Below are 19,471 nucleotides of genomic sequence, written 5' to 3'. Positions count from 1 at the left end.
TGCAGTCCCTAAAGGCTGTGCCTCAAAATGAAGGTTTTCTCTGTAAAGCTCCACCTTTTACAGAATCATAACTTAGTCACTTGGGAGAATGTCTTTCTCCAGAAGAAAAATGACTTGGAAGCCACAGGTCACAGGCAATATAAAAATGCCTTTTAAAATTCCCTGTCACCAGCTATGTCTTAAAACAAATAGTTATTTTTCAGAAAACGTCAAATGAAATATGACATCAATTTTTCTTTACTAAAACATAATACAAATTCTCCAAGAAGTGTAAAGTACAGTTTATTAGAAATAAGCAAAGAGAATTAACAGAAAGAGAAACTTACGTTGTTTGGGACCAGCAAGTCAATTTTTTGACAGCTGTTAGTCAATGGAAGGAACTAGAACTTCATTTGTCTCTACAATACTGGACTCTATTCCTTCAAGCACAAAGATGTTTTTAATGTAAGAAAATACCCGTTGCATTTTCTCCTGCTAGGGGCTGGTTTTTGTTGATGCTTGCCCCAGCACTGCTTAGAAGAGCCCAGAGGCTCATTTAATGTGTCGTCTAGGTTTAGGCTGTTAGAAATGACATGTGAACTGACTTGTATGAGTTATTCCAAGTTGATCACTTGCTGATCACCAAGTTAATTCCACCTTCTAAGCCATTTCTGATAAATTGGACAGTCTATATTGTGTTCTTCACATTAATCTAAAACGTTTTAAAGACTGCAGGTTCTTGTAAGCTAATTGTAGTTAAGCTTTTTGGGATATGTAGAGTATAGCATAACATTCTAGTGGGTTGATCTCTTTAGTCAATTTAATGAGGAAAACCTAGATTAATGACAGCCTGGCTTCAGCATGAACAACTAATTGCTAAAAAAGAACAAGTCTTTTGAAGGCTAAGGATATGGCAGATTGATTCAGTAATGAGTACAGAAACTTGTTTTTCCAGTATACGAAGTGAACATTAAGCTATAACTCAATCCTCCAACCTTTTGTTAGAAAAATTGTCCCATTAACCTCAGTGAGGAACCTCACATGACTAAAGTTTCAGGTACTAGCCTTCTACAGGTTTTTCATTACTTTTCTGTCTATTTCTAATTATTACAAGAATCAAACCGTAGAAATGCATTTTTCTGTTTGTTAATGGAGAAAATGATAGGTGATTTACTCTCCCTCTGTTCTCACTCCTGCCCATTGGGCCTGTCTGTAATAGGAGATAAGTTCTGTAAATTAATCCGTATTATTAAGCCATCCCCCTAAATAAGACCTAGTATATAATTGTACATGTATTTCGGAAAAAAAGCATGGTGGATAGTTTAAGAGGTGTCATGAACATTCCAGTTGGCCTGCTTTAGAGATGATCAGCACAGTAATGGAAATACAAGTATGCAGGTATGACTGTAAAGTCATAACAATGACTTCCCTGGAGTTGTACTCTGATACTACCTTCAAGCAGGTTTCTTCCTAATTTGCTTTATCTTTAGAAGGGAAAAGCCTTGAAGGATAAAGATGCTTGCCGCTACTGATGAGTAATGTAAACATTCTTCGTATTAACAGAATTTTAATTTTATCAACGTTGTGGAGCCATGTACGTCTACAGTGCACTGGTGCATAAGAACTTAACTGACAAGGCAGTGTTATTTAATGGACAGAATAAAACACCATTTGCTTCTGTATGGCAAGCATCGGTAGAATCCGTGCTCCAAGCTCTGCACTGACAGACACCTAGTCGAGCCTGCCTGTGAGCATGCATGTGCCTCAACGTCCCAAGTGTTTTAAAAACAGTGCTCACCAATCTGGTAGGCCTGTCTCCGCAGTGTTCTGGAAGCTCTGTGTCCCTTCTTCTTTAAAAACATCTGGCTTCCTGAGGGCAAAGGAAGCAGAAGGGGTATAATAAAGAGCCAGGGAAGGAGAGAGGCTCCTGGGGTGAAAGGGATGCTCTGTGCCCAGCTGTGTCCCCCTTGGTGGCTCTGAATATTCAAAATCATCATGGGAAATGCTTCCTCTCTGCAGGGCCAGCCAACGGGAAAGAAAGGGAGTGCACGGGAACACCCTTCTGTTATAGTTCGGACAGGCTTCTCATAAGGATGAAGAGTGAAGTTATGGAAGGATTTAGGCTTAGGACTGGGCATGCCAACAACGCGTAGTTCATCTTTCCTTGCAGAGTCTATGAAGAAACTTTAGTCTTGACTTCCAGACAAAGCAAAATGACGTGTTAAACACCTTGACATTTTGGAAGGAGGACCACAGATAATGGGAAAATATTTGGAGATGGGCCCCACTGAAACATTTTTACTCATACTTTCTAGCTTCTTATTTGGGAAATGGGTCTCAGGGCATACTAAATGTCACCTTCTTGACTACAAGGGGGAAACGTCTGTATTTATCCTAATTTTATATCTCCATAGTCAATAAAGATGCCACTTCATTCATGAGAAGCTTCATACCCAGCTACCCTGCTCCAAGAGGCAGGATTAGAAAAAATGACCAAAACTGAGAATGTTACTGCTATCAGGACCTTATTTAAAACAATTAATGTTTTGCTATGAATTCCTATTTCATGAAGACAGAATTTCCTTTTACATGTACTTCTTCCAAGTCAGTTTCACTGGGAAGAAGTAACTTTTAGATAGCGTCCTTTGTAACAGAAATATGAAATAAGTCGACATCTATGTTTTTATACTCTTAAATGTACGAAAATTAAATGTAAAATGTAAAAAAAATCTTCATTTGACACAAAGAGTTACAAATGTCTCTCTTAAAAAAACTAAAATAAGATGTTCAAGATTGAAATGGACCAGATCATGAATCATCACTGCGTAACCCTTAAGCCATTTCTTCTTTTCAGCTGGCTGGATTGTTAACAGTAACAAAGTCAATCTCCCTCCCAGGTCCCCAACCAAGGCTCAGCTGATCTTGCACATAGCAGCTGCAGTCTATCATTTCAAAGATCACTTCTGGGCACACACGGATCCTGTCTGACTGAGGAATGTGAGAAGACTGGGCGAAGTGTGGCTGCACTATTATTATACTGTTACGCATGCACACGGACACTGCTAACATGAAATCTAAAATCCTCTTTATGACCCTGTAAATCCATGCCTGGTTTCTCCTCATAGGTCCTCACAGAAAGGGTCTGTCAGATCAGATGCATACTAATGTTGTTTGAAAGTCATGGAAAAATGCTATAACTATTCAGGTTATAAGTTTAGATGTCCATTTCTTTCTGACAGTTTTCCTAAAATGGCTCCAGTCCCTCGTTTGTTCTTCTATTTGTTGCCAGAGAACAAAGTCAGTCTTTGTTTTTCAAAATAGGGTCATTGTGTCAGGAAGTGACATACAAAAGACTTTCAGATTTCATAAGTGACCCCAGCTTCTGGTTTACTCATCAACCTTACGGACAGCAGTCTCAAAAATCAAGAACTTTCTCCAGCAAGGTTCTAAACTCTAAGAGTAGTCTCATTCTCACAATGTTCTCCAAGAAGGCAGACTGAAACTACAGACGTTTCTAAATGACACAATGAATTACACAAAGGTAAGGAAATCAAAAGCATCTTGTTGAAATTTCCAGAAAGTTTAAAATTCATTTGAGCATCACATATTAAAATAGCCAGAGCTCTGACTGGCATTCTGTCTTTATAGGTCACTGTTGCTGTGTTATCTCTGCTGGTAGTGGTCTTCTGAGTTTGTGCTTCTGCTACACATTGTCCATTAGTATAATTCCTCTGAAGTAAGAGTTAAGAGATTATTTGCGACCAGGAGAAATATTTTGTTAATTTGTCTGATTTGGTATTTAATACAGTCTGGGAACTTCCCTGAACTTGCTTCTGTTTGAACTGTAGATCAAATTTAAATAAATATCCAATCTTGCTTTCAAATTAGTATCTATCAAAGCATTTGATATAATTTTCTAATGACAATTACTTTCACTGTTCAAATTGTGCTTTATTTACAGTTGGAATTAGTCTAACTTTAATATCTAGCCATTGCTGCTGAAATAGAAACTTTATTCAAAGTTTATTATCCAGGTGGCTCAATATTGTTGGAATGTAATCAAGTCATCTTGTAAGAATATCTTTGTTGAACTAAACAGCATGAGTTCTGATACAGTTGGAGTATATGGTCCACCTTTCAACCACTTAAAAAATTTAATGGTTCTCCTCTGAATTCTATACAATATACTGTTGTTTTCTTGTCCTGGGAATACAAAGGTAAGGTCAAAAATAACCTTCTAATTTTACAGGAGATTTAGCTCTTTATAAATATGCTAAAACTTGTATTTAGCAGATTACTAGCTATGATTCTCAAATCTTCTCCTAAATCTTTACTTCTCAAGATATAATCCTCCATCCTGTAAATTTTACTTACATTCTTTAGTCCTATATATGTCAATTCATACTTGGCTGTAGTAATAATATACTAATAAACAGTTTTCTAAATGATTCATATTGTTAACACAGTGGCTCATCTTCATCATTCACCCTTTCTTTGATCTTTCTGTATCTACTGCCTTTATTAGTTTTAATTATTGTCTTCTACGGTATTAACAGTAAAATTTCAATCCTCAAAAATTTCTCAGTGACTTGGGAACCCAATTCCTATATATGATCTAGATATTAAGGAGGTTGAAAGTCATTTAAATTAGTATTTTGGCTCCTGGAGGCTGAAGTTCTCTTGTAAACAGAACTCCGTCTCCAAGTATTTTTTTTTAAATGTTAACATATGCCTCAATAATAGACCACAGTTTTCATTTCTCTCCAACAATTAGTCTGTTTTCAAATATAGGAGGAATTTCATAATATTCTGTCCTCTTTATTATTTGCTGTTAAGTGTCCTGCTCTACTACTGGGCTGTGATTCTATAAATGCTAATTCAGGAAGAAGTCCATGCTTGCGCTGAGGAATAATTACGAGAATGACACACTGTTGTGCATTAGCTTTGCACCTGTCACCTCTACAGCATGAAATTTTATTACCTGTCACACTATGTAGTTTCCTACTGGTAGAGAAGATCCCCTGGGACTTGCACTGCCCTGCTTCACAAGTTCTTTCTTTCACCTCTGTTTTGGCTCAGATGTTTCTATGTGTTTTCTGAATATGTGCATTAGATGAGATGACTTGTCACATATGACAACTTATCTGAAGTTTACCCTAATGATTATCAAGAGTTGTGACAGACATTAAACATTTCTGCTTGAAAGGAGAATATTCTTCTTGACAGGGCGCAATGAAAGAGAGGACCTCCATATCTGAATCACCTTCAAACCGTTACCCAGTGTCCCTGGATTCATTAGACTATGATCACACTTTAACACCATCATTCTTTGAGCAGATCCAGAACTGAAGTCACTTTAGCAAAAACTATTTGATGTAAGGCCTTTTCTCTAACAAGCCTTTTCTTGCAGTCAGTTGTTAAATGATACTACTACTGCTGCTAATTCTGTCCACAGTGTATTTGATTGTAGACAAGTCAGACATTAAACTGGTGCAGGGAGAGGCAAGGATTCTGTGGCCAAATTCTGCCTATAACTCATATTCTAACTCATATGATGACATACGTCAAGTTAGTATTGCATGAGAAATTTTAGAGTTAGACCAGTTTCCCTCCACTCCAGATGTTCCATCTGAATTATAATACTGATAATTACTTGCAACTCACACAAGTACAGAAGATTTAAACCTCTTTTTGGATGGCAAGCAAAATTCAAGCAGGCTAAAACCTTGAAAAAGATCTTAGTATCCCTTCCAAGATATGAAGGGACTCTTTCAAAGCCTTTACTTTAAGGATATATCATACAGTAGTGCGCTCTCAATAGCAAGGGTGATTTCTAATGGGTTTACCTGTCACTTAAGAGCTATATATCAAACAATATGTCATAAAAGGGAAGTATATAAATGAGAAACTAATCACTTTTGATGTAGAAAAGCTCTCATATGCTGCTGATTTTATAACCATTCAGATGAATTTTTAAAGCAACTGAGCAGATAAGGTGAATTTCCTAAATTGTTCTCTTAAGTAGAGAGAGATTCTTTCTCTCTCCATTATGAAATCACAGGCTCATAAGTGAAAATGCAACTGGAAGCAGCTAATGTTATACACGTCTGAGGAAAATGATAAGGGAATTAGAAAATAGGGGAAATAATGCAGAGAAGGGGAAAACACACTCACATAAACAAAGGTAAAAACAGGACATTAAATTAATTACATATGTGATCAAAATTCTTTAGCAAGGGAGTCTCTCATAGAAGGAAAACTCAAAATGGAAGATAGCTTTCTAAAACAGAGGCCCATGCTACAGCAGATTTTCCTAGGGATAAACTTTACAGCCTTAAATAAACAGTCAATACAAAGAACAACACAAATGAAAATCAGACACAAAAATATCCTGATAATTAAGTTAATAGAGTTCCACAGATAAGATCAGGGATGTAACTCTTGTTTTTATCATTGGTTTCCAAAGAACCAAATAATTTCATAGATTGTAAGCAAAGGAAATGAAATTAGAAGCCTTTTTAGCTTGGTCTTATTGTATGAGACAACACACAAAAGTACATTGGAATACCAGTGTTAACTGGCCACTCGTTTTTGCAGTTTTTTAGCAAGTGATTCTGTGATTCAGACAAAGATGGAAGACACAACAGTAAGAACAACATTGGAAGGGTTCTTCCTTTTTTTTTTTTTAGTTTTGCACTTGTTTCTTGTGTTTGAAGTAGTTCTGGAAATGGGATATCTTCCATTTCCACCCAGAAACAGCTCGGTTTTTACACGCTAAGAAAACAAAGAGAGAAAATCTTGGCTTCTAGCCAGACATAACTTCAGCTGTATCGCGTTTTCCAGATTTGTTCTTTTCTCCTATTGCTTGCTTCTAGGATTTCAACTGTAGATTTTATCTATGTGTTTTGGACTTGCTGTTTTTCATTTGAATATTGAGTCATATATACAATTTATGAAGATGCAAACAAACAATGACAATCTCAGAAATTGTTAAAGCGCTCCAAAAAGAAATAAAATCTTGGTTTCAATTGAAAATACAAATGTAGGCTAAGTGAGACTTGAGTAGCCAGTTCAAAATGTAACTTCACATTTGATTAATATGCAAAGGCATTTTTAAAGTGCCTACTACTGCTCTGCAGACACCCACAGACATTCCACGTGCTTCCCCATTCTCTGTTGGAATGTGTTTACGTGTATCACAGTTCTGGGCTTTGAAGCAGCTGGACAAGCTATTTTCTTACCTAAACACCTCTGAGTGATTCATATGCTGAAAGGAAATATAGGAATACTTACCTCTAAGTTTGTCTTTGCAAATACTACTCAAAAACATTTTTCATGCTTGAATATTAGCTCTGTATATATGACTGACAGAATTTCCATGCTTGTTAAAAAAACTTGACCCGCTGCAGCAATAGTAATACTCAGCTGTGCTCCTTATTAGCTGCTCTCTCAAACTCCATTCAGTGCTTATGGTATACAGCAAGTGACACTCCCAGTAAAACGGAGCAAAAATTTACTCAACGTAAAATGTATAAACAAAAAGAAATAGAAAAAGAAAAAAAGAATATAAACCCCAAATGTGAAATATGGGAAGGGAGAAATACATTACAAGGATACCTTCAAAGAAAAAATTACAAGTTTGTAATTCTCTCTTCTGAAAAGTATTATTTGCCAGTATTTTTATTACATCTGTAGGTATTGCAGGCATATCAAATCTTTCCCTTTTTCACTGTCTAGGTACACATTATACACACAAAATAAACTGCACATATACATGAGCACACACAAACACACATAATCTATGGTTTAACTCTAGTAAACCATATAACAGACACTGAAGGGTGGTTCATGTTTTCTATAAACATGCTAACTAAAACATCAAAGTTATATCCTTTGTAAGATCTCTCTGGTAAGTCTCTTGCATTTGTTCAAGTGACATGGTATTCCATCAAATCAGTCATGTTAGTTCGAAAGATATATACTGAAATATCTGTATGGCAACATTCTTTTAGTAGCTTTATTACATAATGAAATAATACCGTACTTATTATCAAACTATTTTACGTAATCAGATTTTCTCTTTGACTGAAACAGAACTGCAGATGCATTTTGTTCTAAATATACGGGTCGGGCATGTGAGTGTGAGAAGAACGGCAGAAGACTTGCTAAGACAGAATCTTGGTATCAGGTGGGGAAGATTCTTGGCTAAGTCAACAGTACTGAATTATTCTTTCAAAACTTACTGTGAAGTACAAAATCACTCTACAATTGGAGGCTCATTATTTCTATTCTATGAGCTAAAGTAACTAGCTCTGCAGAAATGACTCCCCAAGAATGAAACCAAAAGTTTAAAAAGAACTCTTATTACCTTTGCCAAGGTAATACTATCTCAAGATACAGTGAACATTTTAATAGCGAGGATTCAAAAGTATCAGCCTTTCCTACCTGAAAGCAAAGCTGCAGACACTTGTCTACCTTTAACTGATATATATATGTGTGCTGCCTGGTTTTCAGCTAGCATCGAACAAGTAAAAAAGGATCACAAAACATGTTTGTAAAAAATATAGAAAAGTAAAATGTAGAAAAGTAATAAAATTCGCTTAGGCCTTAAATCTCGCTACAGGAAAGACACTGAGCTGCTGGAGCATGTCCAGAGAAGGGCAGTAACAGTGAAGGGTCCAGAGCACAAGTCTCATGAGGAGCAGCTGAGGGAGCTGGGGTTGTTTAGTCAAGAGAAAAGGAGGCTGAGGGGAGACCTTATCGCTCTCTACAACTACCTGAGAGGAGGTTGTAGCGAGGCGGGGGTTGGTCTCTTCTCCCAAGTAACAAGTGATAGGACAAGAGGAAATGGCCTTAAGTTGCACCAGGGGAGGTTTAGACTGGATATTAGGAAAAATTTCTTCACCTAAAGGGGTTGTCAAGCATTGGAACAGGCTGCCCAGGGAAGTGGTTGAGACACTGTCTCTGGAGGTATTTAAAAAATGTGTAGATGTGGTGCTCAGGGACATGGTATAGTGGCGGACTTGGCAGTGTTAGGTTTACAGTTAGACTTGATGATCTTAAAGGTCTTTTCCAGCCTAAATGATTCTATGATTCTAAAATTGTTTCCTATTTGTTACTGAGAGCTTTTGAGATTAATTATCTTCACAGACACTCCATGCTTAGGAGGTCACAGAAAAATTTCCTAAAGGCAACGGAGTATGTAGCAATAGTTTTGCCCAATGACCTTAAGTTGACCTTTGATGGTGTTGACTTTATCTATACCCATTTGGTTAGGACAAGGCCATGAAGAACAGACAAGCTTTACACTGTTATTTTGCCAGAGGGGCTACCAGAAAGACATTCATGGAAAGCATCTTTTCCATTGGATTAACCCACTCTTAATGATAGTATGTAAGTTGATGTTGGCAGCAACGATGATGACAGTAGCAGTAACTTTTGGTCATGGAGGTGGAAAAAGTTCCACCTCCAATATTTTGTTGGAGAAAAACCCTGCCAAACCCTTTTATGTAGAGATGGCTCTCAGGAGCTGACAGCCTTTTTGTGGATGTTTTCTTTTTTCTCAGATACGTAAATCTAGGACCTCATCTCTGGATATAATAGTTTTATTTGAGAACTTCGCTATCTGTGTTACAAAGTCTAAAAAAGGTCCTTATAATATAGAAAACACTCTAGAGATCCAGGACATTTAGATACCATTCCTGGAAAGAACAGTCTGATGAGTTAAGACTCTGTTTGCATGAAATCTCCACCTGAAATTGGCAGCATTCATGGGCAGGAGGTTTTTGATATTTATTGCTATTTGGAACACCAATGGAGTTTTGCCAGGCCAGAGATGGAAAAAGGATGCCTGCATGCAGAGAGAGTATCCAGAAGGGTTTGCTTTCCCTAAGATCACACCAACCACTGTGGTTGCTGTGTGTCACATTCCCTGTACGAATACTTTAAATACAACTGCATTTCCCGGAGCTACCACTCAGATTGGTTCACATACTGTAAAAGCACACAGTGGTTGGCCCATTCGTATACTTCCTGTCAAGCTAGTGATGTTTTGTATTGAAGCCTGCACCAGGGAAGGTGGGTTTTGAAATGAACTATTCCCTAGCAGTAACCTTGTCTCCCTGCTTGGGAATTTTGTCATCAATCAATGCGAAATGTGGGTGCTGAAATTCACTATTTCTTTTTTTTTTTTTTTTCTTTTTGATCTGGCCTCACTTTCACTTACCCACAAGGAATACCCTTTTTCTCAACCAGGTGGAGGTGAACCTGAACAACTCCCTATCAAACCAAGTCCGTCAGTTGGCTTGATACCCAGAATGACAAACAAGAAAGCCTGTTCAAAGCCTTTGGGGCTCAATAAGCTGAGGAAACACGTTATGCTGAGAAACGCAAGCCTGGATGACAGGCACTGCACCATCTTGCAGAGGACAAAAGACTGAACCCTTCAATCACTTATCCTAGAGCTCTCAACAGGAGACGTGACTTCACCACCACCAAGAAACAAGATGCAATCACTGTCAGATGAACTGGAAGACTGATCACAGGGTACTACTCTGTGGCAATCAAAGTAAAGAGACCAGTAAAGGAAAAAAAAAATTGATTCTTTAAAATTCTTTGACATATTTCTGGAAATGTTGAGCAATATCCAGCAGTGAGGCCTTCCCCAAAAGACTGTTACTTAGAATCTGACAAAATTCTATATTCTAAATTAACTTTGGCATGGAAAAGAAACTCTGAGAGAACCTTTCCTTCTCCCTTTATTGGATCAGAAAAAAGTATAGTTGCTGTAGAATTGTCTCCTCTTACGTGTATTAAATATAGTGCTTGTGATGATACTGCAGCAATAAATTCAATTTGCAGCAGTAACAGATGTTTCAACAAACAGAAGGCAAAATAAGACAAATGCCATTCAGTAAAAAATTTATCATATTATTCCTCTTAATAATAGAATAGACTTATTTATTTTTCTAATGAGAAGGGTAAAATATCTTCTCCAAGATATGCCCTGTCACAACACTGTGACACTTGCAATGAGTGGCATTTTCTCTGGTATTTCTTTTTTCCACGGATGCCATAAAGTGCACCGCATGAATATGAAGTGACATCTTTACTAACACGTGGTACTTACTTATCTCCCACAATTCCCAAGTTGATTGTTGGATAGCCATGTTCTTGGATTGTAGCTAGGAGAGTCGAACGGTTACTGTCCCGAATCTTTCCTGGCAAGAGGTCATCTTCAGGATTCAGTAGCTATAAAAACAAGAAACACTCTCAGTCTCCTTGGAATACTGTGCCTTTACACAAGTGCAAATTTTATTCTTCAGATCGGACAGGATATTCTCAGACAACATCATAAAATACATGTGTAAAGTGATCTAGTAAATTTAATTTAATAAAATATGTAATGTGCTTGTTTAGTCCAGTCTTCCATGTTGCTTAGTTTGTTTCTATTGGTTGATAGAAATCAAAACCTTCTTTCTCCTTATGAGTACCTGGCTTCTAATCTCAAACATTAGAAACCAAAACACAAACTTTAAGTGTGTGATTTTACTTAAGGTTTTAAAGGAACTTCATTGATGTTGCTAACCAGATTTAAAGGTATTAAAAGAAATTTTGAAATTCATTGTTACTTACCAATAAAGATGTTTTTTAAATACAACAATCTGTATTGGAATAATAGACAGAAGCTTAAAGCTTGGTTCTTGTATCAATTAGTGTTTTGGATGAAAACCTTTCTCTCAAGATAGTATCATGGCAATTGCCTTACACATGTTACATATTTTGGAAGTTAAACTACAGTACATACATATGTAAACATATATTTTACATATACATGGAATTCTTTTGTAGGACACAGAAGGACAACACATTATTGACAGGAGGTAAATAATACTACTAATAATAATGACAAGGATGATAATAATGTGTCTGTCAAAATTACAGCAATAGGGTTAAGTAGTAAGGTAAGAATAACCGAAAGTGGATCACGGCTAAATTTTGATGCTTTGGCTAGCAGCTCTATTTCTGTGAAGATTTGTACAGGATGACTCAGAAACCCACTGTGCAGGATCTTTTTTTAACACACGATACAAAAGAGAGTGCCCAGATCAGTAAAGGGCCCTTTAATGACACCCAAGAACATTCAGTCATATGGAAGACACTATTCAGAAAATCAACACCTGCAATTTTTGCAGCTCTTTAGATCTGTTCTTCAGGTAGCAGGATGTTTCCTGCATGACAGACCCTGTCTATGTTGTGAAATCTGGGAAGATTCTGTCCCAGCAAGGCTAGCCTCAGCCAGCAGTCTGAGTAACCTTCACTGGGGTTGCGGAAGTTGTAAGGACACCGACAGATGACAAAATTCAACATATTACAAATTTTCAAAATCTTTCAAAATTCTACATATTCAAGCTGTACGAGAATACAGCTATTGGGTTTATGTTCATGTCTGGACTTCAGAAAGTTTGTCTTAAAGGACAGTCAAAATTACAGGTCAAACTTCATGCTGTCTTTAAGCTTCACACTGACTTTTATCTCAACCCATAAGTTCTTTTGCTTTTACTCTTCTATTCTCTCTCTGTCCTGCTGCAGGAGGGAATGAGTGAGAGCTGTGTGGGTGCCTAGTTGCTGTCCAGGGTCAACCCACAACATCTGTGAAATCAGTAAATTAAATTAATCTTGAACCTGCTTTTTCTGATGTACTTAAGACAAAGCAATCAGGAAGCTGGTCTGGAGTTCTGCCAACAGGAGATTGTCTGGACTTGTGCAACTAATACAAAAAATACTAAGGCACGATACTACAGCAAGGCATTTGGTAGTACTACTCAGTTTTCAAAGACAGGTCACCTGCCATTTGCACTAAAGCTTCAGAGGACTGCTGCTCAAAAGAAGTTACTCTTCCGGTCATGCCTAGCAGTATGAATTACAACCCTGTCTACCCCACAGGTCCTCCCTGGCTGGCAGGAGGAAAGCAGCTGGCACATGGTTGGATACATTACCAAAATTTTGGCAAAGACAGTGTGTGAGACTTGTGAGAGAGCCCTCGAGGGAGAAAACACAAGCAGCTGATTATGGGTTGATCACGCACAAAAATACCTCATGTCAGCATGAGTTGCAGCTCAAAAAGTGAATCTGCTTGGGAATAGGGTTGAAGTCACTATCCAAAACACTATACCTGTCCTGAAGAAGATACAGTAATTCAGACCTTGATTCTAAACATACTTTTCTTACCTCATTCCCTGTTGACATGACTGCAACCACTGGAAACTTGTTAACTTCTACTTCGGTTACTCCAACAGTTGCTAAGAGGCCAATCTCAGACGGACCCATGTGGGTTCCTTTAGCCAGCACACATTCACCTCTTTTAATGTCATGTCCTATAGGTCTGAAAATCATAGCGCAGGAGAAAAACGAAAGAAAAACAGAATGAGATTTAAAGTATCTTTCCTTGATTGGTCCTGCTTCGGGTAAGCAGTGTGCAGGGATGTTCATTAGTCCGATTGTCAAAATGGCAGTACTACTTATGGTCAAACAATGACTAAAAATCACCAGTTCTTCTATTACAGAGTTTTTTCAGAGATATTTTACTGTTTGTAAAGTAGGCTGTTTACAGACCTGATATCTTGGCCTGGTCGAGCCTGTACCAGGATTCGAACCTCTAGTTCTTCAGTACCCTACAAAAACAAGGAGATTAAATATCGTCAGCTGGGCTATTCAAAAAAGATTAATCAGTTTTAATTTCTCAGAAGCCTACACAGCTTACAGTATTCATTACACTGAGACCTTAGGGTTTAAGCGGCACCATTGTTCTCCTGATCTGTGTGTCAAGACTGTAATGCAATGTGTGCTAAAACTGAACAGCTTTATAAGAAATTCTGTTTTTGATGAGCTCTCACCAGGGAAGGACGAGCACTGAATACATAGCTTTACCTTCCTTTTTTTGTGATCCCTGTGTTTATATATCTGTCCTGTGCTATGTCCTGTGTTTGTCTGTTGATCTGGTATACCGAGTGGATTTTTTCTACTGCTCTCAGACAACTTGATCTGCTCAAACAATTTCAAAGATGGCATTTCAAAAAGAGCATTAGTCTGACAGACAACATGCCACTACATCCACAGAAAGGTGGGAAGAAGCTGTATGCCCTAACTGTTTCAGAATTTTCATGGTGATTCTGGTAGTGGAAACTCCTAATCGGGAGCTTTGTACAAGTCAGGCTTATCCGTCATGTTTATTTACTGTGAGCAACAGACAGCGGCCTGAAAAGTCCTATGCTTACTTTAATACTTGTGTTTACTTCTTCAGAATTTCAATGGTTTGGTGATTCATTCAATGCCAATAAATGGAACATGACCTATATTGTTAATATTTAATTTATAGGCCCTGCAAGTAGGTTGATGATATATACACTCAGCTTTGAGATAGTGCCAGCCTGTCAGTACCATTAAATCTACACTTAGACAGGAACAGATTTTGTTTTTACATTATCATATAGTACTTCATACTTCAAGTACCTCAAAGTTATAAATCGGACACTAATATTACAAGACAAACAAGGCACGTCATTGTCATTTGGTATTTTTACAGGAATGATAGTGCTCTATAGGACACTGTGACTTGTCTCTTTTCTTAAAGGCGATATGGACTTCATTTTCTGAGTTCAAATTAAGTGCTCTACACCAAAGGCCCCAAAGTTAAAGTTAATGAACATGTTGTCACAGATTATGATTCTGTTTACCTACTGCGAAGATGGATACATTTAAACGCCTGAAAAGCAGGACATGAAGAACAAAAACATCAACCCGGAAAAACCTAATTTCTTACTTTATCACAGTATTTTCAAAATATGCTGTTAATGCAAATTCTGTTTCTTTTATATCTGCTCCTCTTATATAAAAGGAGAGACTATTTTTGGCTGCTAGTGTCCAAAATGTCTGTGCTGGTGCCCAGGACGTCCTTTTATCTCCCTTATCCCCACCTGAAGCTGTAAAAGACACCTTAGGGTTGTGATGAAAATCTTGGGCAACAGTTAGTCTAAGAATTATTTTATTTTTATGACACACTGGGGATGGTCGGCCAGTCATGAAGATTTGAATTTTCCATATCTTTGATGACATTCAGAGATAGCTGGGAAGTTTCTAGGGAACGAAGAGGAGTGCCAGTGATACATCTGAGTAATAGAAAAGGTCCTATTTAGGAGTCCTGGATTAGGGCGAAACAGGAAAAAAAAGGCTTTTGAGAAATTTGGTAATCCCAGGTTTGAAAAGCACTGTGGAAAGTGTGACTGTGGACAACGTGGTGATGTGCAGAGATTGTTATTTGTGGAATCGATGGATATCCCAGAACACTTCAGGAATACAAGCTAATTCAAGGTGACTAGGGGTAGGGCTTGCAGGGAGGTATGGCATTATGCTGAGAACATCTTCCATTTGGTGTGTATCAGGCAGCATTCTTCTTGCTGTGTATGAATGTATTTTGAACTATGTCTGAGTGGTTTACTCTGATGCTGTAACGGCCAGCACCCATACTGATACATGGACGCTCGGTCTTGCTGTAGGATCTAACTCTTGTTTTGGCTGATCACATTGGCCTCCTTTTTCCTACAAGGTGACATAAAAACTCAAAATGAAAAGGGTGTAGACATGCTTTTGCAAGGATCGGTTTTCCAATGACTGCATTTAGCCAGCTGATGAGAATTTTTCTTCCTGCTGGATAGATGTAATTCCTTTCAGGCCTGTGACGACTACAGTCATTTGGGGAGTGCTTGCTATGATATTTAAGTACTGCTACCACAACTAGAGGTCAAGAAGCTCCCTTTACAAGTACTCTGTCTTTTCAGAAGTACATATTTCAGATGTGAGAGATTTCATTTTGCTTAAATCCCAGCCCTGAAGGAGTTCTTAACACTAAGAAGAAAAATATTATTGAAATATGTAGCCACTCAGGCATGAAAAGAGAGAGAAAAAGAACATATTAATTAAACTATACTAATTATTTATGTACAGGATTAGCATATTCAAGGACTGAAGTAGAAACTGAAGAGTCCTACCTCACACATATAGGCAGGAAAAGGAAGCTGAAGGTGGCTGACCATTCGCTAAAAAATTCAGAGTTTCAGCACATAGCCAAATAATCTGTTCTCACATGCAGAGGAGAACATGCACAGAAAAAGTGGAATCCAGGAAGACAGCCATCCAAAGAAGAAGTAGAAAATAACAGGTTATTATGTACATTGCTCTGCAATGTGGTAGTCCTGTCACGATGAGGTGGGCAATAGCCACAGAAAATTTGCTCAGTAAGGCTAATGGAACAATTAACTACAGCGAAGGCAATGGTATATTTTAAGGGAACATGTAATCTATGCATACACATCTGGAACCTCAAAGCAGGACTGACTCAATAAATTCTCTATTAGGAAGAAGGTCGGCCTAGACAGCTTGCTGACTTCATGAGTTGTAAAAGCCTGTGTATTTACAGTAATAAGGCATGAGAAAGGATCAAGAGACTGCGTTTGTGTTTTTGCTGTCTTCGTCAGCTTTGAACACTAGAATTCATCTGCTTACGCCTCAGCTGCAATCACAATGCTAGCACACAGCTATGGGGAAGTGGAATAGCTTGTCAGAACAGCAGCAGAGGAGCAAGAGAATCATGCACACACTTTATTCCAAAACTGAATTTGGAAGTTGCGTCAATATGAGATGTGTCTTCTTGCCTTAAAATCTGTCAGATGATGGCCAACATGATGATGGTGTCCTGAAATCACAGCTGGCTAAGTGAAGGTAATGATTCAGAAGGAATTCTCTGAACACAAAGGAAGAGAGAACAATATTTAGGAAGTCTAAGATGGACTGTTTGGGATACAATTGTCTACAGACAGCTCCTGTGCTTCATCAAAAAACACATATTACTTTGTTAAGGCAACTGTGCATATAGAATTAATACTACAGTACATTTTTTCCTGTGGTTTTTTGCAGCAACTGTAAGGTAGGGCACTAATATGATTTATAGGTATGCCGAAAAATCTGTTCAAATTAAATGGAGTTAAGACTATGTTCTGGGGGAATGTGCACCTTATCAACTTCCTGGCTTTCAGAGGTCTTAAATTCAGTAATTTTCCAATTTTAAAGAACCACAGAGGTCTACTGAAGAACATTAGTTGTGGTTTAAAAAATTTTGGGGGGCACTTACTTCAGCTGTTACATAACAAAAACCCTTATTCTAAACATGCATTGATTGCATATTCTCCAGAATCCACCAAATTCACCTTTGCTGAAATGAGACCAACTCTGATAATACAGAACCATCTTCATAGCATAATCCAAGTCATCCCATGGATTTTGCAACACCTAAACCAGTTCACTTTCCCACGGAAAATCATATTCAGCTTTAATTACATCAGCAATAATGCTGCACTGTAATATTTCTATGTATTATTCTAGGATCACTATGTATTTTAAGAAAACTTTTCCCCTCCTTACTTGGTGAGTTTAGGAGAACTTTTAAAGTCCTCATCTTGCCAAGTTTCAGGATGATCCTGAAATATGAAGAAGATGGCTCTACTGCTAAATGTGAACTCACTAGAAAAAAAAGGAAATAGAATGTCTTGATTGCCACTACTCTGTATTTTAAAATGTCAATACCCTAGGCACTCAAATTGGACTGTAGTTACGGATCTCCAGGAGGCATTTGCCTTTCACTCAATCATGCTCCCAAATACTTTGGTGGCAGCATTCAACAACTATGATGAAAAATCAATGTCAGGACACGTAGGTCTGTGGTACTATTATCACAGCCTGAAAAAGTGAGTAGAATTGCCACTAGGAACTGATGTGAAAATCCTCAAACTTCTGAGATAACAGAAGCTTTTCTGTAGGACTACCTTTCATATTTACAGGATCGTATCATGAGCCATTTTCTGCTGCACACAAAAGAAAAATGAGTTTTAACTTGTGACTCACATCATCTGATTCCCTGATGAGCTCTGTATCTTCCACTTGCACCACTGCATCAGCACCACATGGAATTGGAGCACCGGTTGTAACGCGCATTACCTGACCAGGCATCACAGTCTGAGTGGGCTGAAAAATAAAAGAACCCAAAAATTAATTTACTGGAAAACAAAAAATCTCAAACCATTTCAACTTTATGGAAGTAATCTTAAAGACAAAAATTCTTATTTGTGGCATGAATCTTGATATACTACCAGTGATATCAACAAGTATAAAATGAAATGTATTCAAAGAGCATTAGGTCATTGCTTCAGATCTGGCTGTTTTTTTATGGCCCCATATTAAGTGGCTTCAGATTTTTCCCCTTAGATTTCTATCACAAGAATATCTCTCAGGAAAAGCAATACACTGATACTCTGGTCGGCTCAGAAAAATAACTGGTTTAGAAACATAACAGTGACCTTCTAGAAACTTACATGGGCAAAAATCTAGTAGTTCTCCATACATAAATACTTTTGCAGGGTACTCTGGTCCCCAGAGTCGAAATTTCTTTGCTCTGGTTTGGTTGGATTTTTATTCTGTTCAGTTCTAACAGCACACTATAGATGGAAAACCATCAGCTTGTAAGTAAAGAAATTAACCAGACGCTTAATTTTTAAGCGGATTTCCTCATACTGACAGAGAGCTCAAGAATAGTTTATCTATCTTTGTGGGGGTCAGTTTAGCAAAGCCTAAAACTGATAATATTCTACAATTACATAAAGTCACAGTACATTACAAAGTTTCAGCAAAAGCAATAAAAGAATAGAAAAATACCAGAACAACATGATAAAACAAATGACAATACTTTTAATAAAATTTCTCACCAGGCAGCCTATTTTAATACACATTTTTCGAAATCCAGAGCAAAATTGTAATTTGACCATAAACACTTAAGAAATAAATAACTAAAAGAAAAATCTTTCTAAAAAAATGCAACTAAAAGAAGCTGGTATGATGATGGAGATGTCATTGCTGGAATATGAGTGCTTGCTCCCTGCAGCGCTTCAGTAAAGGCCAACTCATTTAGGCTGTTAGTGAGCGTGTGCTACACACTGATCTACACAGCTGTGATCAGACCAACATATTCCGTATGTCACATGTATAATTCATGTGCAAATTAACTCTATATTCCATATGCAGCATTCGAAAATGTCCAGGACTTCTCAGGCTGTGATTAGCACGTATTTGATAGCGACCCACAGACCTGCAAGCAGGACTGCCCAAGCACTATTGCGTCCTCCTGCCCGGCCATCATTTACTCCATGACTTTTGACATGAGGCTGTTAGACATCTGCAAATTCTAGACTGATGGCCAACGTTTCAGCTGCACAAATCTGTGTTTGCCTCGCCCACTCTTCTACTCTATTTCAGCACTGTCACAAACTCTGAAATGTGCGTATTTCAAAGGTTGCTCATTGGGACAGAAGCCCCATTGAGAGGCTGGAAATGGTTTGTACCTGGTTTATCGCAGTATCCCAGTGACCTATGTATCCCAAGAAACAAC

General features: G+C 37.8%; 1 protein-coding gene across 8 annotated transcripts in view; it reads right to left on the bottom strand.

Annotated features, from left to right (window-relative positions):
• The window catches only part of GPHN (gephyrin), a 299,636-nt gene that overhangs the window by 18,359 nt on the left and 261,806 nt on the right, over window positions 1–19,471 (bottom strand). For 5 of the 8 annotated variants that reach the window (XM_054200607.1, XM_054200609.1, XM_054200612.1 and 2 more), the window contains 4 exons: window positions 17,935–18,054; window positions 13,594–13,652; window positions 13,210–13,363; window positions 11,108–11,229 (listed from right to left, as the gene is read on the bottom strand). In XM_054200607.1, coding sequence (XP_054056582.1) covers window positions 11,108–11,229; window positions 13,210–13,363; window positions 13,594–13,652; window positions 17,935–18,054 — 455 coding nt within the window. Of the gene's footprint in view, window positions 1–1,777; window positions 1,850–11,107; window positions 11,230–13,209; window positions 13,364–13,593; window positions 13,653–17,934; window positions 18,055–19,471 lie in introns of all 8 variants that reach the window. The other 3 variants (XM_054200605.1, XM_054200606.1, XM_054200608.1) reach the window with 1 other exon arrangement.

The sequence above is a fragment of the Rissa tridactyla genome, chromosome 4, assembly GCF_028500815.1.
Source record: "Rissa tridactyla isolate bRisTri1 chromosome 4, bRisTri1.patW.cur.20221130, whole genome shotgun sequence".
NCBI classification, from domain to species: Eukaryota; Metazoa; Chordata; class Aves; order Charadriiformes; family Laridae; genus Rissa; species Rissa tridactyla.
Note: the sequence above shows the minus strand (reverse complement) of the source record. Positions and strands in the feature narration are given on the sequence as shown.